The sequence below is a fragment of the Oryzias latipes genome, chromosome 6 (genome assembly GCF_053564925.1).
Source record: "Oryzias latipes strain Hd-rR chromosome 6, Olatipes_Hd-rR_3.1".
Lineage (NCBI taxonomy): Eukaryota > Metazoa > Chordata > Actinopteri > Beloniformes > Adrianichthyidae > Oryzias > Oryzias latipes.
This window is the reverse complement of record NC_136242.1, coordinates 9,956,280-9,981,660: the sequence shown is the minus strand read 5'-3', so window position 1 is coordinate 9,981,660 and position 25,381 is coordinate 9,956,280. Positions and strand designations below refer to the sequence as shown.

Below are 25,381 nucleotides of genomic sequence, written 5' to 3'. Positions count from 1 at the left end.
AGATGTCTGAAGCACTGATCACTTTTGCTCAAAAGTCAGTTATTGCTTTGATCAACTTCTTTTGTAACATGACAAATACAATTCAAACAAGTTAGAAAGGAATATTTATTTACATTATGATGAATCGCATCCTCACAAACCATTAAAACCGACATATACCACAGATGATTGTTTTTTATTACTCTTTGAAACAAAGCAGAAAAAGGTCAAAACAACATATATCCAATGTTAAAATTTATACGAGTCAAGAGAAATAAATAATAACAGCAACAAAATGAAATAAATATGTAATACTAAAGGCCATTTAAGAACAAAATTTGATAAAAAACTGTCAACAATAAAATTATTGGGAACTAAAAGAAAAATCAATATTGTAACAGAAAATGTGAAAACGTTAGTGAAGCAGATTGAAGGAAACAAAAACTCTTTGAAGTGATAATTGAAAGAAATCTTTTAGAAATGCCGTCAAACGGCTCGCAGCTTCACAGTACCATAAAGATTAAAATTCTGTCTATTCGCTCTGCATGCCTCCCCTTTGCTTTTTTATTTTATTTTTGTCGGGGAAGGGGTTCAATGAATGAGTCTCTTTCTACTGTAGGTCTTTCCTGTTCTTGAGTGTCTGTCTGGCGGATTGGAGTCAAAGAGGTCCACTGCATCTGTTTCAGCGTTCTCTGAAGCCGCTTCTTCTGTAAAACAATAAAGCAGAATCCTTAGAGATGGATATCAAAACTTCACCTGTTTATGGTACCAAAGTCCAGATAAGAGGAAAACAACACACCTTTAGAAAAAAAAGATTTTGTTAGACCTTTTACATTTTCCTTATACCTTTCAAAAGGTAGATGTTGTGACTCACCATACAGCACAAAGACAAAAAGTAATGTCATAACAGCTTTTGTGTTAGAAACTAACATTTTCAAGTTCATCATCTCAAATTTTTGTGCAAATACTTTTATTTCTTTCCAGCCTAAACAGACTTTATACGACATTTACATCAACATCAAGGTTCAAGTGACTACTTCCAAAGAAAAGACTATGCAAACAAGTGTAAATGCCCGTTTTGGGCTTCCACGTTCAAAACTCTTGCGTTTACGAGTAGGTCCACAAGTTTTAGGTCAGTTTTTCGCACTTTACGTACAAAATATGCGTCTATTGAACGTGGGTTGAAAGTTAAACCAGTTGAACGGTGACCAATCAGGGAAGGAGGATGTTTTGCTTCAGTGTATTGTTAGTAGAAGCTGAGGAAATCCACAGTTTGCTTGTATTCTGAGGGCAGATTGGTGTCCAAGCATCACTTACGTTTATAGTTGGATCTCTTCGGATGACTGGAGCCTGGTCTGCTCTTAAACAGGAGCGGGGACTGAGTGAGGGCCAAAATACCACTGGCTGTCACTGGCTTCATCTTCTTTGAACTGGGAGGAGTCTCTATCGCTGAAATACAGAATAAAGACAAATGAACTGCAAAAACTGGACCTTAAGATGAAGGTCATATTTTTCTTTATTCAATGATTGAATAAAACATAATTAGATAGTAAATCCTAAAACACTTCCCCATCTTTGAACAATTTCACTATCATGCAAAATAAACTTTTTGAGCTTTAAACTATATTATAATGTTAATTCCTCACAGAAAAAAAACACAAACTTTATTTCACTCCATCAATGCATTTCAGAGCCCTCCTTTTTTCCTTTTATATGCACAATATGCTCGTCCATCTTTGCAAAAGTTTGGATGTTGTTTGTTTTTGTGGGCGACACGCTGCTGAGGCCGGCTCTACATTAATGTTAAGTAATGGGCGACACCCACACGGAGAGAAAGGCGGTCCCTCAGAGATCGAGTCATGCTTCTGGATAGGAAAATGAGCTGCAAAAATAACTAATATTACATTAAAATTTGTTCTTTAGTGTGCCACAGGTAATATATTATGTCTGGATATAGTTTACTCTGAAAGGTTTAAGAATTGTATGACACAAGCCCTTTAAAGTTGAGATCTTTCAGTGGTCTTTTGATTATGATAAGGGTTGTTGCAGCTTCACAGTACCAAATGTGTGTGTTTTTTAAGGACAGTGTCTGCATAGCAACAGTAGTTCATTAGAAAGTTGCCCCCAAGTCGCTGGTGAGACTGTTGGCACAGAGCAATCACCCCTCCCCTCCCCATTTCTGAGAGCTCTCTGTTGACAAACTTTCCCGCTAGCATACAGCCCCTCACACCACCAACCTAACATTACTGGTGCACCCAAAATGGCGAAAAAAGAATTCATTTTTTTTACATATGTCCTCCATCATGGGAAAATGCCACAAGAATATGTAAATCAAAAAACAAAAACACAAGACATTTTTACCAAATTAAAAAAAAATCAGACTACTTTTTTTTTAAATTACATGCCTGAATAATTTTTAGATCATCACCACACATCAGTAACGTGATTTAGTCTAAGCCACTCTTTTGTGTTTGCTTCTTTGACCCATCTAAAACTTTAACCATTGTGATAATAAATGTTAGACTCACTTGTTTTAGAATCTCCATTTTCATGGGACCAGAAGACAGAATCCATCCCCTGAGGGTTGGAGCCAGTCTGCTCTGCCAGTTTTTCTGTCCAGTACAAATTCTCCTGTGGTGAAACGGGAGATGTAGCAGCTCCACATGAGACCATTGGTTTGGAAGACGGTACCATTTTATCTGCATTATTGTCAGAAGGTTCATCATTGTCCTCAATGTCCTGCAACCTCCCAACGCCAAGTTCGGCCTCTTCCAGCAACTCCTCCAGCTGAGGGTCAACCTTCAGCGGTCGATCTTTACCTCCAGTGGTTACGATGTTGGGTCTCTTCCTGCGGGGCCAGCTGTTCAGATTGTCTGTAGTGACTTTTCCCACACACTGAGGTGAAGGAGTAAGGGGAATCACGTCTGCAACTGCTACTGGGGACATTGCAACTGCAGGGAGGCGGGTCGGGGTGTAAGACTGACAGATGTACGTCTGCACACCTACACCTTTCAATGGTGTAGTCTTGGCTGGCGTGGCGTGAGCACAGACAGTTGGCGAGACACAACCAGGATCTTTGTGCTTAGTTAATAGAGCCAAGGGGCTTTCAAAGTAAGGTTTTGAACCTCCAAAAGGGCTCCGAGTCCCTACAGGTGGACTTCCATCTGATGAAAAGTCAGTGCGCTTTATTTTAAGCTTAGGGAGGCCCGATGTTTGCATTTCCAGTTCTACTTGATAGGTAAGAGGACTTCCCTTTTGCTGCGCGAGTCTTCTGGGACCTCTAGGGGTGGAGAATCGAGGGAATTCATTACTGTAACCTAAACGAGCAGCAGCCTCTCTCTGTTGGCGGTCTGGAGTTTGTCTAAAGCCATAGCTCCTGCTTGGTGTCCCAGCGAGTGCAACTCTATGTTTAGGGGATTTTAATTTTGAAAGACAGTCTTCTGACACCGAAGGCTTTCTTGAAAAACTAATGTTCATCTTGAGTCCTCCATTAAATTGAGACTTTACAACTGCAGCATCAATAATATCCAAACTATCACTGCTGGTTGTTGCAGAGTTTCCTTGAGAAGAATTGTTTTCCTGAGAGTCTGTGTGGAAACTGGAGTCCGTCTCAGACGAATGAGAGGCTTCTTCTTGTAAACCCAAGTTGATGTTCTCTTCCACAAAGTTCTCAACAGGCTCTGGTTTTAAATTGTGCATAGATTTTCTTCTAAATTGAAGTGATTCCATTTTCTTCTTGAGTAAAGACAGTGAACCCTCTGAAGTATCGGCATCTTTTTGTGGTGACTTCAATGGAAAAATTCTTGAGGAATGTTTTCCAGGAGTTTGCCCTGATCGAGTAATCATCTGTCGTCCAGGACTGGGGGTCTTGGTAGGATTGCTATCTCTAGAATGAGGTGATTGACGTTGGTCTAAGGGCGAGGTTGACAGAGGAGGAGACATTTCAAGAGGATTAAAATTGTCGTCTTTCTTGGGTGTTTCAGTCCTGCCAGGCTTTTCAAGTAATGTTGAAGTTTTCTCTGGGGTCAAAAAAGCCTCATCAGGCATCCTCACTAGTTTAACTTGACAGATTTTTGTTGGGGTTGTAAAAATGTCTCTTGTAGTGTTTAAGCTTTGGACAGGACTGCTGAGCTTGCTGGGTGTTTTCAGTATTCCAAAACAACTGGGAGCTGAAGTTTTAGGCGACTCTGGTACTTTGAAGGATGAAACATTTTCACATTTTTTCAGTTTTTGAGGAGAAGGAGACCAGGTGACACTTTTCTTAGGAGTCCTGAAAACCTGATTTCTGCGCAAACACATTGAAGAGGAGTAGTCATCACTTTTTACTGGAGTCTTGAGGATACTTTTCAAAGGGCTTTTCATGGGGCTCTGCTTTAAAGGCGTATCTACATCTAGAGGTGTTTCAGCTGGAGATCTGAAAGGACTGTTCCTCAATGTCATAGCAAGACCAGAGGAGCCTTCTGCTGGAGTCTCTGCACCTGAAGATGTATGCATCCTGGTTGAAAGTCTCCTTTCAGGGGTTTTTGGAGTACAAGGAGTCCCGAGAGCATAACAATCGATAACAGCTGCTCCAGATCTGTTTGGTGACTTGGTTGGAGTTTTGTTTGGACTCTAAAATAAAAATAAACAAAAATGCATTAGTCTTCCAAACATAATTTAACTTAACTAAAATGAATACACTAATCAGAATAAGTAAGGGATAGTGTGACTTTAGGAAGTAGGAGTGCCTCATATGGTATGTCCAGCAATGTCCCCTGACCTGAACACCATAGAGCTTTTCTGAAACCAGTTGAAGCAAAGAATGGATGATGGTACCCCATCCCCAAGTGACCTGGCATAACCACATGTAGCACATATGAAACAGTGGAATGCATTGCCTCGGAACAACATCATGAGCCTACGAGTAGGATGAGACGTGGCTGTCAAGCTATCATTGCAGAAAATAGTGGAAATTCCTGCTATTGACTAGGGCTGGGATGATAAAATCAATTACTGTATTTTCTGGACTATAAGCCGCTACTTTTGTCACCAACTTTCGACCCTGCGGCTTATTCAATGATGCGGCTAATTTATGCCTTCATTTAATGCCGCCAGGTGCGCTCCGGGAGCCTCAGAGGGGAGACTGCCTGCATAATTCTAAGTCTAGCAACAAGCGTGATTGTTTTGACACACACACAAGCAGCCAAACAGCATGGACCTCACTTCAGTTGTTAGACACTTAACCCTCCTGTTATGTTCATTTGTGAGGAACGGATATGATGTTCCCGGGTCAATTTGACCCGGTGCATGTTTTATTAATTAAAAAATGTCTGAAACTAGAAAATCCTAACAAGCAGTGTGAATATATCATCACTAACTCCATTACCAATTATTCTTTCAAAAACTTAGTTAAAATAATGTTTTTTTTTACCACTAACAGGAAGTGGTTCAATTATTTGATAATTCACTAGTTTTTCTTAAAAATATACATGTTCAAACTTTTTTTGAATTTTTCACTACTGTATTACTTTTAAAAGACTAACATATAAAATACAATAGTTTTACATAACATTGAAACATAATCTTGAAATTTTGTTTTACATACATGCACTGTGAACTAGAAAAAAACAAAATCACAATACAGCAGACAAGCAATTGCAATATGAAGTTGTGTGTGTGTACATCTACACAGCACAAGAGTGACAAGTCATCACACTGTGCTTTGTGCAAATTAATTTTGCACATTTCGCACAGGTCACACTTGTCTTGACCTGGATCCTGTCTCCGGCTCGTCTCGCGCCCCCAGCCGTCCCCCCAACTCCATCTGGATGAAGCTCGTCTGCTGGACTTTAAATATGTAGTTGTAGGGTTTGATAAATTAATTCTTCTCTATGAGTTCTGGTAAATCGCCTGTCCGTCCTGGGGGAGGATCCCTCCTTCATGTGGACACCCCTGAGGTTTCTTATTTTTTTCCGGAATCCATTTTTTTTATTAGGAGTTTTTCCTTACCGCGAAGGGGGGTCTAAGGGCAGGGATGACAGTTTAGTTTAGTTTTCTTAGTTAGTTCAATTTAGTTTTTTCCTATTGAATTCTATGTATTCATGATCCTTTTTATTTTATGTTTTACTTTTTCAATTACCAATACAAAGCCCATTGAGATGACAGTTGTTGTGAATTTGGGCTGTACAAATAAAATGGAACGGAATTGAATTGAATTAGATTGAGTTGAATTGAATTGACAGTCACATGAGTCACTGCCATCCTGGTGGGCCCTGGCACTGTCTTTTTTATGTTTTCTGAAGACAGGTTTGTCTGACACATATTTGAGGATGAAGGCCAATATATTTCACCATTCTTTGACATGAATGTCTTGCTTGGAGGAACAGGAATAGCAATTCCTTCATCCGTTTCAAAATCAGAATCATTAGAATCAGAATTTAGCTCAAGATAGTCTTCTTCTGAACATGATCAGTGATGCCTTCCAGAGCCTCCTGGATTGTCATCTTTCTGCTTCTGCTGCTCATTTTGTAAAGGTCTGCCTGTGTAATGTTGGAAGGACTCCCATGCAGAGAATCTTTTATATGTTTAGGCCCTCCCCTGTGGAGTGTCCACTGAATCTGGGTTGAGTTTTCGTACGAGAACATAGATGGTTCCTGTCAAAAGTCATAACAACTATGCACCTGTGTGTGTGCGTTTGTGTGTGTGTGTGTCTATGTGTGTGATTGGGTTTAAATATGTCTCACAGCTGCAAAGAAAGCAATACTACTTATAATAAGACATCCTTGTACCTCCATTTTGACTGCCGGGTCAAATTGACCCGAACATCATCTATGTTATATAACATGCAGGGGGGGGGGGGGGTTGCATATATGTGAGATGAACCATTTTCATAATATCTGTTGATTACGCTAATTAAGGCAAGCAGAAGAAGTTTCATGCTGAGAAAATAATTTAAACTATTTTTTCTAGATGTTCAAACTTTAAAACGGGTCAATTTGACCCGGAACATAACAGGAGGGTTCAGTCATGGTCCAATAAAATAAACACCCATGCCCAGCCGCATCCCACAATCCTTTGGTACCATTATACCCAACGTGCATGTGACTGCCACTACAAAATGACGCAGTTTTCAAGTTAAAAGCAATCGTTAAAAGCAGTGTAAAAAATCCACCATCACCAACGGGTTTGGAAAAGCCGGTCTGTTGCGTGCCAGAAGTTTCCTTCACTGTTGTGGAGAGCTGCGTAGAGTGCGCATAGGCGCGTGCCGCGCGCACTTATAACTCACTGCTGCTCTCTTTTACTGGTATGTTTTTTTAACCAGCCCTGTTATTTCCACATTGCTGCCGTGTTACTGCCTGAAGGAGGGGAGAGCTGCTCTGCTGCAGCTCCCTGGTCTTTCTTAAACACGCATGCAGTTTCAGCACATATACATCCTCAATCTACAACACAGTTTGTCGAACTGGGGGTTAGCCCCGCCTTAAACCCCTAAGACCCATGGGAAGTGGGGAATCTGAGTGTGAATTTCCACACCGTAAGTCCACCTGTGAGCTGAAGTGAGGTCCATGCTGTTTGGCAGATATGGGTGTGTTCAAATAAATAGCATAAACTACTGGTTACTCCTCCCTCTCTGAGACTACTGTGGTCTCAGTGACACTGCCAAATGAATAGCCACAACATGCGGCTTGTATACAAGTGCGGCTTGTGTGAGTAAAAAGTGGTTAATCCTCATTAAATTGGGAAGGTGCGGCTTGTTAATCAACCCGGCTATTACTGTAATCGATCTGAATCGATCAAAGCTTAATAGATCAATAATCGATCCATAAAAGTAGAGATCAATCTTTTATGCTTTTCCTTTTCCGATGACCTGACACATAACAGCAGTAAAGCTAAAGTCCACTAACATATTATACTAACATATGATACTAACATATAATGGAATTTCTAATAGGACGGCTAATGCTAACGCTTGGTCAACCTAAACGTACAGTGATCCCTTGCTATAACACGGTTTACTTTTCACGGTTTCGCTACTTCACGGATTTGCATCGTGCATTATGTTCTGCATTCTGATTGGCTAAAAAGTCACTCCACTTCTTCTCTACCTGTGCGTCAATAATGTTGCAGTTTAATATGTAAAGGTACGTAAATCAGCTTGCCAAATTTACAACACGTACATGCAAATTCTCTTGCAATTTCCAGTTTCTCTAAAACCCAAAGAAAAAAGAGTGACAACAACTGCCTATCACTATGCTCTTTCCCCCCAAACAAACACAGCTGCACCGCGGGCTTCAACAGAAGAAAACACTGCAGAGCGGAGTCAGGATGCAGCGGCTCAGTCTGTAGAGCAGTGAAATAAACCCGAGTCACTATTTGTCCCACTGTACTTTGTATTTTATTCATAATCATTTTACATTTTCTCCCGTTTAATCCAATTACTCTCGGGTCGCGGTGGGCGGGGCTAATCTCTGCAATTTGAAGCCTTCTGTTCACATTGATGATTAAAATTATTATTTGACAGTACAGTACAGAAGTTATTTGTTAAAAAACTTTTCCAAAGTACTTTTATTTGTGAAACAAATGCTTGAGCCTGTAAAATGGTTTGTTCTTTCTTTTCAATGTATAATAGACTTTTTAATTGTATAATACTTGTTAAAAAAACAGAAGATTCTACTTCACGGATTTTGCCTATCACGGGTTCTTTTTGGAACGTAACCCCCGCGATAAACAAGGGTTTACCGTACATTGTTGACTAGATGAACAGCTTTATGTCCGCACAGGCATGAATTTGCCAAACTCTTTTAAGGAAACTTTGTTTTTTAAGTAGCCATTTGTGGTCTAAAGCACAATTTCTGCACAAATCATCTGGAATAAAATGTAATGCTTTAGTGCCACCTAGAAGCCAAACTGAAACGCCCCCCAGGAGAACATTTATTTCTGTAATATGAGCTAGTTTAGAGCCTTTACGATGTTAATGATCTGCACATTTTTGTTGGAGCTTCTCTGTTTGAGATACTATGAAACACTGTACAGTGTTAACAATCTCATTGGTGTATTATTTCACCAATACATGTTACACTGTGGGAACTGTATCAGATAAATATGAATATCTATAAAACAAACCGTAGATTATTAATGTATGTCTACACAAATATGTCCAAATGTGTAAACAGTGTAAATTCAATATTGAGTTGAATCAAGTGGATCGAAAGAATCATGAATCGAATCAAACCGATTATGGAAATTATTGGTGAATCTCAACCCTTGTATTGACATGGTTGATTATTATTATTTGGGGCTATTATATTATTCTATTAATTTATGGTGTAATAAGTATCAAATTAATGTAAATGTTGTTTCTTCTCGTTCATCATTAGTAATATCAAAACATTGACACATTTCATTAATATTCAAACCAAATAGGAAAAGCACTAATCTAAATAATAATATCCCTAACTTATTGTGAGCAGTGTATTTTTTTCCAAATTAGAAATTCACTAAACATTTCTCTGCATTCCTTAATGTTTACATGAAATATTTACCTCAAAAACACTGGAGCCTGTGGAAAGTCGAGACCTGGTGGTTCTGGTTGCTACATGCTGGTCACGGCCAGGAGATTCAGCAGCTCCAAAGAGAAGTCGCAGTGGAGACTTGACTGTTTTTACGTTAACCTCACAGGCTTTGGCGTCACTGAGGCAAAGCTGCGATGATGAAAGAGCTCTGTCCAGGTTACGAGAGCGAGACTGAGAAGATGAGTAGAAAGTGCTGGAGTGTCTTCTAGAAAACGTCTGTATCCTTGGACTCCGTCTGAGCTCTGACAGCAGCAAAACACAAACAAATTGTGTCGTTTTGATATTCATAAAAATAAAATAAAATTCTTTGTTTTTAGGATGAAATGTTAATATACAGTGAAATGATGTGTGTGCAAAAGCTGCAATTGAAAAAAACAAAATAAAATAAACATTTATCCATAAATTTAAAAAACTTCACAATAGAACTTTTTTGATATCTTAAGAAAATTAAACTAGAAATGATGTAAATTCAAATTTTTATTTTTAAAACCCAATTTGTTTTCATTTATTAAGAGCTTTTGTTTTTTTTTACAAGTTATTCATTTTTTTTGTAACAATGGCAGATTATTATTATACAGAACAATTCATTGATTATGTTCCTATTTGATTCTATCGACAATAGAAAAAACCCTACAATATATAGCACCCCTCTTTCAGCAGGCTTTTTTTTTTAAATAGTAAAATAAATCCTAAAACAGACATAGATTAAGTAAATCATACATAAATGGATACACTGCGTATGGTAAAAGCAAAAACTGGGATATTAAATACCTTCTGCTGGTTTCACAGGAGATTCTTCCACAATAAAATCTTCAGAGAGGTCAGATCTCCTATAAGAATAATAAAATAATTATGGTAAATATTTTTATATCCCATTAACAAAATGTAAAAATATTTCTTGCATTTAATTGTTTTTAAACCAACCTTCCAATTTTCTGTCGATGGAGAAGCCGACTTGACACCTGCTTGTGGACGGGAGTGTCACAAACCTTCTTTGTAAGAAGCTTGTGTCTCTCTGAAATAATTACATTTACATGTCTCAAAGAGTAATTAAAGCACCATCTTTCACTCCCCTTTACAAGAAGGTTTCTACCTTCAGTGTCATCAGGCCGCTTGCGTTTCAGTCCTTCCACTACAGACACAGACTGGCTTCGGGACAATTTGGATTTTTTTGGCTGGGTAACATCTTCTTGGTTGAAAAGATTTCTTCTAACTTTGGTCACTTCTGTGGAGTAAATAAATCCACAAAAATTGTGTATTATGAAACATTGCAATAATAACTGTCATTTTGTTACTTTAAAACAATCAAATGCAGTTGAGAGTTAGAATTTGAGGATTTTCCACACTCTCCATTACTCTGGAGTGTTGACCCTAGATACTTCAAATCCTCCACCTTCTTTACCTCTTCTTCGTGTAACCTCACTCTTACACTTGGGACCCTCTCATTCCCACACATGTACTCCATCTTGCTGAGGCTAACTTTCATTCCTATGCTTTCCAGAGCAAACCTCCACCTCTTTAGCTTATCCTCCACATGTTCCCTGCTCTCGCTACAAATCACCATATCGTCTGCAAACTTCATAGTCCATGGTGATTCCTGTCTACCCTCATCTGTCAGCCTGTCCACCTTTGTAAACAGGAAGAGGTTCAGAGCTGATGCATGATGTAACCTCACATCTACCTTGAACTCCTCTGTCACCCCTACAGCACACCTCACCGCTTTCTTACAGCCTTAACCCTTGTGCTATCTTAGATGACCCCACCCTTACTTTGACGTGTTCTCCCTACCATGACAAAGGTGGATAAAGGTGGAAAGATTTCATGGAATCCATGGACACCAGTGAAGATCACAAATCATTGAAGAAAAAAGGTTCAGAGCACTGTCTAGTGGGTCTAGATGACCCAACTCCCAACGTTAAAGTGCCTAGGATAGCACAAGGGTTACAACATGTCCTGCACTGCTTTAACATACTTCCTCTCTGGTTTTCTCCACATGTACAAAGACAGTATAGCTCTCTCTGACCTTCTCTATCAACATCTTTAAAGCAAATATTGCATATGTAGTACTTTTTTCACTTTTCATCCTCTTGAATGTCCCCTTCACTTCACTCTTAATAATCTTTGTTACTTCCTGCTCCACAACAGTCCCCTCTTCTATTATTTTATCTTTGTTATTTTCTTCATTTGTCAACTCTTCAAAGTATTCTTTCCTACTTTCCATTACACTACTGTAGTGACACCTTTCAATACATTACCATCCCTATCCTTCATCACCCCAACCTGCTGCATGTCCTTCCCATCTTTGTCTCTCTGCCTTGCCAATCTGTATAAGTCAGTCTCTCCCCTCTTTCCTATGAAACAGCCATTGGCTGTAGATCAGGGAAACTTTGCACAAAACCTTGCTATGAAAGGCAAAAATTAAGTTTACAGCAACTAATACACAACCTAAATACACAATCGAATTTTACTGTAATTACAAATTTCTTAAGAGAAGCAATTTTTTGCTCTCTATACTTGTTTCTGAGCTTTGACAAAATTATCCCACAAAATTTCACCAGATTACCGTCAATTTTGCAGTACCTCAGAGGACCTGACATTTGAGAATAAAATCAAAGTATTTTGCTGCTTTAAAATCCTTGATAGTAAAACAACATCATTACCAGTCAACAACAGAATTTCATCTGTATTTTTTTATGCACATACCTTTGGTTTCTTGTTTCTGAGCTTCCACAGGAGGTTTCTCTGAAGCAACACGGCCAGGTTTGGGCTAACAGAAGTAATCAGGTAAAGCTTGTTAATTAGTCGCACAACCACGTCAGCTGACAAACTGAAGCTGGTCTCTAAACTTCTTCTACAAACATGCATTCAACAGAATCCGTGTTTTGTGTAACTATATACTTATGAGAAGTGATCTAATTTTTCAGTTTTCTCACTGCTTTTGAAGTCTTCTTGGGAATCTCCACTTGACGAAAACTCTGTGATGATTCGGTCATACTCCGATGACGGGTCAACATCCCACTTCTAATTAGAAAAATGATTTTTCAGCGTTTTTTAGACTGACTTTACAAAATATGTCTAAGCATAAATAAACCCACTAAAGTTGACTTTGACATACAGAAGAGCCAATATTATTTTAACTTAAATAATTGTTTTAAATTTTACAATTCAATTGATTATCTATAAACATGTCTTTCAGGCTTGCTGCCAGCCTTACCTTTTCCTATTGACTGTGCGATCTCTGAGGTCCTGCAGACCATCGTTACCATTAGACGCCAAGTTGGAGGCTGACATATTGGATGAGGAGACAGAGGGTGAGATGCTGTCTTTGTTGATGGATTCATCACTGAAGAAGTCAGCCGGCAAAACAGCCATCAAAGCTTCAGGCAACTGAGTTCCCAAATTGTGGTAAATGTTTGCAAGATCTCTGGGAACTGAATTCAAATACCTGTGCAGAGAAACAATGTTTTTAGTTCTTTTGAAATTATTTTTTCGATAAATATCAGCGTTATCGTTACATTTTAACAGAATGAAATAATAAATGAACCCAATCTGGTAAGTAGATTTTTGTAAGCAATTTCAAAACTCCCCCAAAAAAATTGTTTGAAGTCATGGCCAATCAGAAAACGTCAAGTATATCGACAGGCTTACCCAGGGATGACTTCATCTAGCAGAAATCTTGAAAGGAAAACCGGATCTTTTGTCAGGGAGATAACCCGAAGCATCTCAGCAGCCTATAAAAAACAGAAAATTTTAATATACACCAATAAAACTTCCATGTAAAAATTCCATGTGACAAACTCCATTTTATTTAATATTAAATGCTTCATAGCAAATGCATATCACAAAATGCTGGTATTTTCTTCTCTTTTTTTTTCTCTAACTTGTTCTGTCCAACAACTGAGCAAACGGAGGAGCGCTGAAGGCCTTTTGTGTTGGACAGGTTTTCCCATTTCAAAAAGGGGTTATGAATCTTGGGATGGCCAGGGTGTAAATTTGTATGAGCCCCTTTCTGTTTTTTTTAAATAATCTTTTATTTGTTTGTTACATTTTGTGTTTTAAGTATATATAAATTGTATTTTTATTAAAGGAGAGGGAGAGGGGGAAAGTGCGTGTGTGCATGTGAGGGGGGGGGGGGGTAGAAGAAAAGGAACTACAGAGGGAAGGGGAGAGAAAGTGAGGGGATACAAGTGCAGAGTTGCTAATTTCAATAGGTTATTATTTTAAGCTGTGAAAAATTTATTCTAGATCTGCAAAAAGGCAAATAATACATCCAAACGTGAAATTCTGACACTAAGATAAGAGATAGATATCTGTCCATCAATACACTGTGGGTTAGGAGGAGGGATAAAACAGACAGGGAGCAGTGTGCAAGTGGGGGGTGGAGATGCATGCACGCTGCCAAAGTGAACCATGTGATCATAAGGGGAACCAAATCCTTCCCAGCCAGACCAGGAGAGAGGAGGGGACCCCCGGACCAGGAGCGTCCCCAGTGACGGGACCCACGCAGCCTGAGTGGGGGAGGACCGCCCACCCACCCAGCCAGGTGGAAAGGAGGCCCCCCTACGCGCTCTAATTTAAGAGGCGTCAAAAGCAATCCCTGCAAAAACATCAGCGTCTGCCATGTATTTTTCTTCTTCATGTGTTCCTGGAGTTCCAAAATAACCTACCTCCTCAGTCATCTGATCAGAATCCAGTGAGTCAGATGGCTCTGAAGCCAACATACTGCACAGCTCCAGCCTCAGCATCACTTGAAGTTGGCACCTAAATCAGAAGGTCTGTTACCAAAACCTGAACTACACTGATGTATTTATACAGATTTAGATTATGACTCTTAAAGACAATACAAACTTAAAAAAGATTTTTTTAAACAAAATAAAAGATGGTGTGGACAAAAATATCAAACACACTTACTCTCTGACTTTGCTATCAGTGTCAGCATCTGCTCCATAAAGCTGTCTGATTGATTTGCTTGTTTTTAGGAGATGATTCTGAATAAACAAGGAGGTTTGCCCCTAAAAAGAAACAAAGAAATGTATTTATAGAGAATCACCATACTGTCTTACTGAGCTTTACTTCCAACAGCCTCTATCAAATCTGATGTTTCAGGCACCACAATAGTTTTTAATCACCCAGTAGACTCAACATTTCACCAATCAAGTTATCCAAGAATGATCTTGAATTTAACAACAGATGATCACATACAGGGTTTTCCACAATTATAGATTACAGGGCCTATACCCTGCTAAATCTTTTTTGTTTTTTTACTTAAGTGTATTATAATGTTCATTCCTCAAGAAAAGAAACCCTAAAGCGGCATCTCCGAGTATTCCTTTAAAAACCTGTACTGTGAGCACCAGACCCTCAAAACTCACGAAAACCAGTTGGTTCTCAGACGTTGCAATGTGAAGAACAGCCCCTTCCAGGAAGAGTCTGAACTACCCGCCCTCAGGCCAACACAAACATCCACTTTCTCCACGGAGCTAGCGGTGATCGGCAAAAACGCTTTCCTTTTATATGCACAATCTGCACATCCATCTTTGCAATTGTTTGGATGTTGTTTGTTTTTGGGGGCGAGAGGGAGACACGCTGCCGAGGGCAACGTCATGAAATGGTCGGCACCTACACGGAGCGAAAGGCGGTGTTTCAGAGATCAAGTCGTCTTTCTTCCTGGTTGGAAAAGAACTCCGGAAAATAACTAATATTTCATTTAAAAAAGTGTTCTTTTGTGTGCCAAAGGTAAAATATTCTCATATACATGGATATAGTTTACTATAAAAATCTTAAGAATAGCATGGTATAGGCCCTTCAAGATTACCTAAAAAAGGTTTAGAATGAAATGCGCCAAGTCTCACCTGACCAGTCAACTTTGCCTCAAGAAAAGCTTTCACAGCGGTTACTAGCTGTTGAACAACTTTCAGCAGAGATGAGTCTTTCTCTGCCACAGTCTTGTCATAGCTCGTCTTCAGGTGAGTCAGCAGCTCTGCCTCATCATTGAAACCTAAACAAGTACACGTTTATTTTGTTTTTTTAAGGGATGAGTAAAACATAATGTGATATTTTACAGTAATGGAACAATTATGTGTATTTGAAGTTAAAATAGCAGCACTCACTGACAAAACTCTGCCCTGCAGATTTTCCACGAGCACTTGTCCGTCTCTTCTCTGGTTTGTCTACCGTCCTGCTCTCAGTAGCCATCTGCTCCTCCTCAGACTGGTTCTTCTGGGCTTTTACATTCAGACGAGCCACATTCAGCATCTGCAAAGAACGACTCATCGTCTTCATCTTCTGTTTCACCGGTGTGCAATGGGCGCCACCTGGGGATGAAAAACAAGAATGAAACGAATTCCAAACATTTTTTTTATAATGATGTCAGACAGTAAGTTGGAAGTAAACAAAAATAATTTATAAGAACCTAAAAGTCTATAAAAAATGGCTTAGAAGTTCATCAACATGTAGGTATAACGTTTTTTTTTAAAAATACTCAGAATTGTTACATGGAGTTGTTCACTTACGTTTCCTCCCTCTCTTATTAACATGGTCCTGAGATGCTTGATACAGTTCAGAAAGACCACCAATCAGCTCTTGTTGAAGCAAACACGCCTCTTCTTCTTCACTCTGCTCTGGCACTGCACTCAGCAACCTATAATGATGGGAATCAAATTTAATTTGAGTTTCCTTTACAGAACGAAAGAATTTCAAAGAATCAAGATAATGAAAATTTCTATAAACTGATAAAAGTAGCAGTAAAAATTGATGTTATTAATATTGTGGACATGTGTATTTTTAACCTGTATGAAGAGCTATCAACTGGTATTTAGCTTACATGTAAATAAAAAGAAAAGAGGAAGACAAGAAACAAGCCATTCAACAGTGTTGTGAAAAGTAAAATGTAAAGTAAATTGTATGAAATTGCCATTAATGAGTTATTGCCCCTGTTACAAAAATATCCATGTAAAGAGATTTAAAAAACATGTTATACCACAAGTTGTGATGCCAGTTTTAGATATGCTTGCATTCAGCAAACAGAGTTCACATTTTTATTATAAATGGTGTCTGTCTTTGGGATGCATTGAAAGAGAAAAGCAGCTCTTCATCAGACTCTGCAATCAAAAGCTAGTTCACAGTAAACGGACAACAGAAAACTAAAATCCAGCTTTTGTACCTGAAAGACTCCATTAAATGAGAGCTCACTCCAGACAAGTCTGACAGAGGGAACCAGGTCTCCAACAAGCTTGTTGTCAGTGGGTGGCTTATTTCTTGCTGAGCCCACTCAGGGACCGGAGGATCTTGTATTTTATCTGAGAAGTAATTAAATGTACACAAATGACAATTTATCACTAATATTCAAAAATTGTTTGCTAAAATTGACTGCAAATGAGCATATAATGCATTTCTAATAAAGGACTTGGTAGACATCTGGATTCTGACCAAAAAAACAAAAACGGGAGCATTTCAGGCTGAAAATAACCCAACTCAATTCTGTAGCAGATCTTACTGTTTTTCAGTAAACAGGTGACATGTATGGCTGATATTCATGAAGTACAAAATCTTACCAATGAATAATACAATGACTTAAGCCAAGAGAATTGACAAATGATTTTGAAAACTTTAAGAAAGATTTCTTGTGTGGACAACTAACTAAAATTAGTGTTTGTTAACACAATAAATAGTGTTGTCATAACTTTATTGAGGTAAAGTTGAGAGAAAAATAAAATCATGTCCACCAAACTAAATTTGCCCATTTTACAGCTAGAGCCAAACCTCGTTAACACTCAACACCACTGTAACCTGAATACAACCACAGGGCAAGCTGTGTTGAAGTCATTTGGCTTCAATACAGCTTGAAAACATGTTTGCCAAAATAAATAAATTCAAAAGAATAAATGTGCATGTAGTAGAATATTATGTAGTGATATCAATTAATTATGACTTGTATGTGCAGCTGCATGTCAGTGTTCCTACCATTGACAGCATCTTCATCGTTGTTCATGATGTCATAAACTACTCCCAGAACACTGCTCACTACGTCTGGCAGATCAGTGGTGGTTTGAGGTGCCTCAGCATTTGTCTTCAGGAGCTGATTCTGCTGAGGGATTTCCGGCTGAAGAACAGTGAGTAGTGCTGTCGAGTGTGACAGAGGAGAAAGGACAGCCGAACACACCAGTCCACCGACATTCACCTCTGCAAGCTGAAAAAAGAAAGAAAGAAAGAAACCTAGATTAAGGTAATAAGTGATAGTCGATTTTATTCTAATAATTCTAATGTAAGTTTTTACAATTGGCATCTGTTTTGTTCATTCATTTTCTAATCTGTTTATTCCCTTTCGGGTCACAGGGCTGCCGGAGCCTATCCTGGCCACTTGTGGGCAAAGGCAGGGGGACACCCTGGACAGGTTGCAGCCTGTCACAGGTCCACAATCTCACACCCATGCACACTCACATTCACACCTGTGAACAATTTAGAGTGACCAATTAACCTATGAAGCATGTTTTTGGACGGTGGAAGGAAGCCGGAGTCCCCGGAGAAAACGCACGCATGCACAGGCACAACATGCCAACTCCACACAGAAAAGAAATGTCCCCCGTTGGTTCAGGTTCCCCAGCCAGGGGCCTTCTTGCTGTGAGGCAAGAGCACTAACCACTGCAACACCACCTTCATAATTATTGTTGAAAAAAGAAAATAACTTTATCTGGTCCTTAAAGACCCACGCTACTGAAAATCCTGATTTTGAAATTAGGCATCAGTAGTCTGTGATTGGTTTCAGGAGATAAGTGGGAGCATCATTGAGGAAAAATATATTTTTAGGCCAAATACAGCTTTTAGAGTTATAATTGTATATGTCGGTTGCAAGACAACCCCAAAAATATTGGTTTATTAATGACAATTATAACACAAATCACAATAACTCTCACCATGTTAGAATCAAGAGAAGACAGTTCCCTTAGAAGTTGTAGGAAGGCAGCAGCTTCCTGGTCGCCCTTAAGCACCCATGACTCTGTGGAGATCTGTGTCACGGACGAAGCATCGCAGCAAGGCACCAGTGCTTTGAGACACACTTCAACAGGCTCCTGGGGAATTCTCTGCCTGCATAGCACTGGCTCCACTGTGACTGCACAACTCTGTGCTATATTCCCTAGTTTTGTGAGAAATAAGACAATTATGATGGGACAAGTTTGGTCTTATGTTCAATTAATTGATTTTACATGCCTAACACAAGTACATCTCATATGAACCATGGTTTGTCTTGGCTCATATAAAGGCCAAATGTAAATTATTCGCCTACCCCCCTGGTTCCCTCCTATTACTCCAATTGTAGGGGCATTTGGAGTTGCAGTGGTTTCCGAACTTGTTTTCTTTTTAGGGTAAGGCATAGAGACTTGGGGCTGGCTATCCCTCTGCGGGGAGGGATAGCCAAGGCGGGTCGATTCCCGCCTTGCACGCCCATGAGTCGAAGTGTCCTTGGGCAAGACACTGAACCCCACTTTGCCTCTGGTGGTTGGCGGGCGCCTGTGTTTGGCAGCGGAGCGGCCACCAGTGTGTGAATGTGTGAGTAAATGTGTGTGTGACTGGGTGAACGGGTCTGTGACTGTAAAGCGCTTTGTCCTTGTAGGAAGAAAGGCGCTATAAAAGTATATGCCATTTACCATCCGCATCGCGGAAGAGAAACATTTCTTCACGTGGGTGTGCTCTGGAGCACAGAAGTTAACATGTAAATCTAAGTATAACCTTTTTTTTTGGCATGAATTTTTAAAGTTACAAAACTGATGTTCTTATGTATTTTCCGAGCGCTGGCAGCTGCGCGCTAATGTAGCTTACCGGCAACTATTGATAATGTCACTGAGTGGTAGTAACGTCCAAATTTGAACACTCTTTTTCCATAACTCTCCACTTGGAGGGCTACATGTAGGGGTAGGGAGAAGCCAGAGGGGTAGGGGGAGAATTTGGAAACCGTGATGGGTTATTATTGTCAACTGATATATGACTTTGCTTAATAATCCCCATCAATAATAATTTAAAAAATCTACTGAGGTATTTTTGTCAGTTAGGCCCACAAGAACTCCATTAGATTTAGAATTGCTTTGACTATAAGAAAGTCAAAGCAATAATGCACGTAAACATACAAATGTTCTGCAACAAACCTTGATCCCATCGAAGAACACCACGAGCTTGCTGGAAGAGACTTTCAGAGGACAGGAGGTATCCAATACTAGACTTCAATCCAAAGGCATCTTTTGCCAGTCTTGAGTCTGACTTTTGTTGACAGCAGAGATCCAACAGTGCAACGAGAGGGATTATCCTGCCACCCACCTGAGAGAGGACCCCAGCTACCTCATCAGAGCCAAGGTGGTCCTCACAGCTCACAACCTGAGACAAGGAAAATGCCCAGATAAGAACGATGTTTTGTTCTGATATTTATAAAAGATAAGAAATGTATTAAACTATGAATATTGGGGGGGGGGGGGGGTGCAATTTTAGTTGCTTTACTTTATGCACAGTTCCATCAAACAGACAAATTTGTACTACCCAAAAAGCCATTAAATAATACTTGACCAAAGAAGAATTATATTTTACAAACAGACTTCTGTTAGCTTGAAATTACTTTTTTCAAATGTGAGTTAAAAACATCAAACTTCACAGGATATGACAAGCTGTTACAATATATGCACTTTTCAACTATACACATACAAATGTCAGTGGCTATTCTTCATGTACTCCTAAAAACACTATAATGACAAAAAGATATCTACCACTGCGTATGTTTTTTTGGAAAGTGGTTTCTTTATATTAATTAGATCTGCTCACCTGATTATAGGATCTGGTGTCAATCCAATGAAGAATAACTAGCTGCTGAACCAACATGTCTTTAAGGCTCTTAGAAATAATGTGCTCTGTGGGATCCGATGATAGTTCTTTGTCTTTGAAAGACAGATAATCCATAAATTGAGCCCAGGAATTTGGGCATTGTGAGACAACAAAAACAAAGTTTTTCACACTGTTAGAAATGTCATCTTCATGTGATAGGTTGGGCTTCCCACCACGACTCGTCCTTCTGGGCCTCAGAGACAGTTTAGTTGGAGAAGTGATGTCTGGTCTGTCCCACTGGAAGTCCAGGAGCGTCTCTCTCAGTGCGTTTTGGACCAACTGACAGGGCTTCTGGCGGGTTGAACACAATTTGCCCTTCAAGTCGATCCTCGTTTCGAAGTCTTGTTCAAAGTCCTCAAATGTTTTTTGTCGAAGCTCCTTAAAATCCGAAGCCCTTGATAAAGTGTTGGAAGGACGGCTAGCCTTGGATTGAAAGAACTTGTATCCCCAACGCAACTTCTCCAGCCCAAGTTTGTATCCAAAATGCAGCAAAATGTGCAGTATTCCTCTTTTTATAAAGTCGATCTTCACATTAACTTGACTGTCTGACTCGTGATCTTCTAAGTCCACATCGATAAGAAAAACAATGTTATGTAAAGCCATCGTGAAAACAGCAGTCTAAAAATATAGCCTCAGAGCCTTAACGGACATGCCAAGAAAGGGGCTCATAGGATAAGTATGCAAAAGAGCGCTGTTTTTTTACAGTTTAATATTCACCCATTATCTGCATGTGTAGCGACAGGCGCCGTTCATCATGCCAATTTACTACATGTTTCACAAGCTAACCAAATTTAGCCAGCAATAGATTACGCTAGCTAGATATATTTTAAAGTTGCTGAAATTTTAAAAATCCACTTAAGAAAGAGTTAACACTCATCAACGAAACAATTAAAACGATTTCTGATTAAAAACGAAAAAACAACACAACCCATGAGTCCTTAAAATTGTTTAAATAGTCAGGCAACATTACCCCAAGACCAAAACACCACGAACGCCATTTTCTCCTTAATGTCTCCCTCAACCGTTGGCGCCTCTTGAACTGTGGTACAACCCGAGTCTATGATTGGTCACATTCTTGAGCTGTGCGAAAGTGATTGGTCAAAACAAAACTTGTGCCACGCCTACAAAACTTGCGTGAGTGTTTTTATTGGAGGAATACCCGTTCAGTCAAATACAGTTGTGTTATGGGAAGTGCAAAACATGACTTGCCAACAGGCCGACAGGAGGAGCCAAAAGACTGACAGGCAGCAATTGCTTTTAAATTTTAAGTGTCTTCAAAAACCAGGACAACCTTGCTGAAAATCATGGTTTATCAATATTAAAACAACAATACGTGGAAACAATCGTTAAAGCAAAATTGATAAAGTTTTTTGTAAGTAAAAAGAACTAAAAAGAAAGCAATATGAAAAATAAGATTCAAACTCTTGACCCCTAGACCACAATTCAAACGTTAGTGGTCATGGTTTGAACTTGAAAAGTTACTGTAAAAACTGTGAATGACAATTCTTTTCCATTAAATTCTGATGATCTCTGTTCTGTTATTTTTGCGCTAAATGAGAGCCACTATTCTATCTTTGTCAAAATCTAGGTTATTTGGCATTTTCTTATAATTATATTTATGATATTCAACTAAAGTACAAGTTTAAGAATTTTAAAGTTAAATGTGTGCTTCTTCTTAGATAGTTCACAAAAGGTTCTTTACATGTTCCCCTTTGGAAAGTTGAGTAATGTGAGAGAGAACATGGCATCATGATTCCATCTGACTCCTAAGCCTAAAATAGAAAAGCAGTTACTGCTGTTTTATTCATTAGTTATTAAAACTAGAGGTCTGGACAGACCAAACACAAGGTGCAAGCTATCATATTCCAATTGATAATGACTTAGATTCATGTTTTGAGTTTATGTGATGACAATACATGTGAGAATAAACAATAAAAAAACATCTTACCAAGTTCTCACATGGAAAACAAATTTTAGAATTAAGAGTAGTGGTAGATAACAAATTTTTCACGAATCAAAGTTTGTTTTTCTAACTTAATTTGTATTTAAATAAATACCAGATATCAATAAAACTGTCCTTACTTAAACTTTCAGAAGTGTTAGATTCTTAGACATTGTATTATTAACTAATGGATTAACCCACTGCAGCCTAAGGGTAAATCAGACAAATCAAATATATTTCAAAAGGAAATATGACCCCACAGAGCAAATAACACTTCAAGAAGAGCATATCAGAGGTTCCTCACTCTCTTTGTCATGTCAGAAAAGCAGGATTTTTGTTGTTTATTGATCTGATCAATAGTGACCCTTTTAAGTCATTATATTCTCAAAGTACGCATTTTTTGAATCTTGAAGTGTCCTGATAGTTACTGTATGGTCTGAGAATTTAAAATCAAATAAAAACTGTCTAAACGTTGTTTGGCTTTGAGGCATTATTAGCAGCATCTTTATTTCTAGTGGAAACCACAGTTTACACTAAATTTGCCTCTTTGTCTGCTCTATCATTTAGTCCAGACTAAAGTATTTGATGATCCAGCAGTTATACAGTTTTAGAAACAGAAACCTTTTCAAGATTAAGCCAGTCATACGTCTTCTGTCAACAGCAACTTGTGAAAAGAACCAAATGAAAGATAATTGTATAAGCCGTTGGAAACGTGAGAATAGAACTATAAAGCACCACTAAAAGTCAAATTTACTGCAGCTGGTTTGACGCTGCTTTCCCATTTCCCTCCAGGTTGCATTTGCCTTTGTAAAAAGAATTGTGAAAAAAATCTAAAATGTTTTTCCCTATATCTGTACATTTAGGTTTTTAAATTCTTTTATTTACCATTTGTGATTATTATTTCTACAGATAAACTGAAATACATTAACAGTCTCATACAAATGTATTTAGAACACAAAAAAAAACAATAACGTCACAAAACATCATAAACAGGATGCTTGTGTGTTTGAGAGGACTCCCTACGCTCATGCTTTTTATTTATGAGAGGGGCTTGTTATTCTGTTCAGCCTGTGACAGAACATCTCTTAAACAGCCTGAACAGGATGTAAATGAAGTCCTGAAATCATTTAAAAACACACTCATTCATTTCAATAATTGTGCAGGCAGCCACTTAAAACAAACCTGTGTTCCTCTCCAGAGACAAGTGTCCTGGTTTCTGTTTTTCATTCATATCAGAAAAATAACAATACGACACTTTGGACAGTAATAATCCAAGCAATCGCTAAAAGCAGTGAGTACTCATTTTTATTGGTGGACAGCAGAAAATGCAAGTGCTTTAGAGTTTTTTCCTTCCTAAAAGACAAGTTTTCTTATCAAATGGGTCAAATAGAATAAAAACCATACATTATTAAAAAAGTTATTTCATTTATCTTTCCTAAAGGTAAAGGTTGCCTATCTCTGGACCACGCTGCAAAAACTGAATCTTAACAAAGTAAAAAGACCCTTGTTTCAAGAAAAATAATCTTATCAAGTAAGTTTTTCAATAGGAAAGTAATCTTAGTTTGACAAAACATCCCTAGGTGACAAGAACATTTTTCTTAAAATAACAATTGGTGGAAACATCTTTCTTACCCCATTGGAAGATATTTTCCTGTATTAAAAAAAACTGCTAATGAGGTAAGACATTTTGATTTATTTCTTGAGGGGCCTGTTTTGCAGTGCAGTTCTTTTTTGTCATTAAAATGTAACACTGTGGTTTCATTTGAAAGACCAAAGGGAATGAAAGTTAAATCTGTCCAAAATACATGACCACATTGTAAAAATCCGGAATGGGTAATTAGGAAATTCTTAAAAGTGAAATACCAGTAAAATAATATTTGAATTGGTCTATGAATAATAAAGACAAATTCTATATTTTCAAATAAATCCTGTACATCTGTGAACACTTTGTTTGACAATAATCTTGTCACACACTATTTCTTCTACAGAATCGGGGCTGTTCTGTCCAAAGAAGTCTCCATAAGTCTCTTTTCAGACCTAATGTGAAATAAACAACTTATTATTTAATATTGTGTCCTACTGCCCTTTGGTGCAGAGTTGGATGGAAATGATTGCGCCTAACGTGTCTCCGGGTAGATGGGGGAAGAGGGTTATCAGCAGCAGGAGGGTTGCACTCCAGCAGCTTTCAGGGAGCCACTTGTCTCCGCAGGCAAGGGCACTGTTGTGGTTGATTTTGCTGATGAAAACCTGACATTACACAAAGTGCGTCATCAGCCAAGCAGCAGACACGGGTCAAGTAATGAATAGAGCATAAGAGTCGGACGTCAGCCCACTAAAGCTGTACATATGCATTCCAGATTTTATTAAAAAACATTTCAAATGCTGCTTCATGTTTCTTCTTCAAATTGTAGCACGATTGAGGATTCTTGTTTTTGGGGATCACTGTTGGATTGAAAAGTGAAGACGTGATACAACAAAATAGAACCAAGGACTCTACTCTTTAGGTTTTTTGCATTCATTAATAAAATAGCAAATCAGAACTTTGAAAAATGGCTTGTTATGCATGAAAATATTTATTCAAGTAAATATATTAAAATAAATAGAAACATTAGAAAGGTCATTTCTGCTCAACAAATAAAGCAGGGAAAAATATTATCGTCGACTGTCAATCTGGAAACCAAGAGTTCAGACTCTTGACAAAGCTTTGTGATTGTATTCAATTGCTTCAGCCACAGCTAGGTATCTATTTACTTTATTTACAGTGCATTAAGTCACAACAATCCTAACATCTTTAAAAATCTCTTATAATGACTGGTCAAGTAGAAAAACCAAACTAGCAATACAGCTTTAAATATAAAAATATCTACCGTCTGTTATCTCACATGTTCTTCTCAAACATCTAAAGTAGAAAAGGAATACTTTGAAGTTCTCATGTTCCTCACAGCGTCATTTGCTAACTTTACAGGAGTTATTTCTTAATGACAGGATGAACATCCTTCGGTCTCTACAGGGATACAGGAAGTGCATCTCCGAGCTGAAGGTTGACTGG

The 25,381-nt window shown here is 38.5% G+C and overlaps 1 protein-coding gene across 1 annotated transcript; it reads right to left on the bottom strand.

The window, feature by feature from the left end:
- Positions 1-87: 87 nt before the first annotated feature.
- ticrr (TopBP1-interacting, checkpoint, and replication regulator) lies at positions 88-21,490 on the bottom strand. Its single transcript, XM_011475797.4, has 21 exons — positions 20,331-21,490; positions 19,667-19,892; positions 18,440-18,660; positions 17,490-17,715; positions 16,690-16,825; positions 16,040-16,167; positions 15,638-15,841; positions 15,380-15,525; positions 14,439-14,539; positions 14,195-14,288; positions 13,176-13,258; positions 12,742-12,972; positions 12,461-12,548; positions 12,231-12,294; positions 10,621-10,752; positions 10,452-10,542; positions 10,299-10,357; positions 9,498-9,769; positions 2,508-4,590; positions 1,297-1,428; positions 88-686 (listed from the first exon to the last, which is right to left on the bottom strand). Exons 1-21 carry the CDS (start codon positions 20,991-20,993, stop codon positions 571-573), a joined length of 5,496 nt encoding a protein of 1,831 aa, XP_011474099.1. The 5' UTR covers positions 20,994-21,490; the 3' UTR covers positions 88-570.
- Between the last annotated feature and the right edge of the window lie 3,891 nt (positions 21,491-25,381).

Excerpts from the sequence above, each read along its gene's own strand:
- ticrr (XM_011475797.4), bottom strand. The coding sequence starts at position 20,993 with ATGGCTTTACATAACATTGTTTTTCTTATCGATGTGGACTTAGAAGAT. Across the intron at positions 18,661-19,666 it reads TGTTCTTCGATGGGATCAAG|GGAATATAGCACAGAGTTGT; the intron begins GTTTGTTGCAGA and ends TCACAAAACTAG. Across the intron at positions 1,429-2,507 it reads AAATGGAGATTCTAAAACAA|CGATAGAGACTCCTCCCAGT; the intron begins GTGAGTCTAACA and ends TCTGTATTTCAG.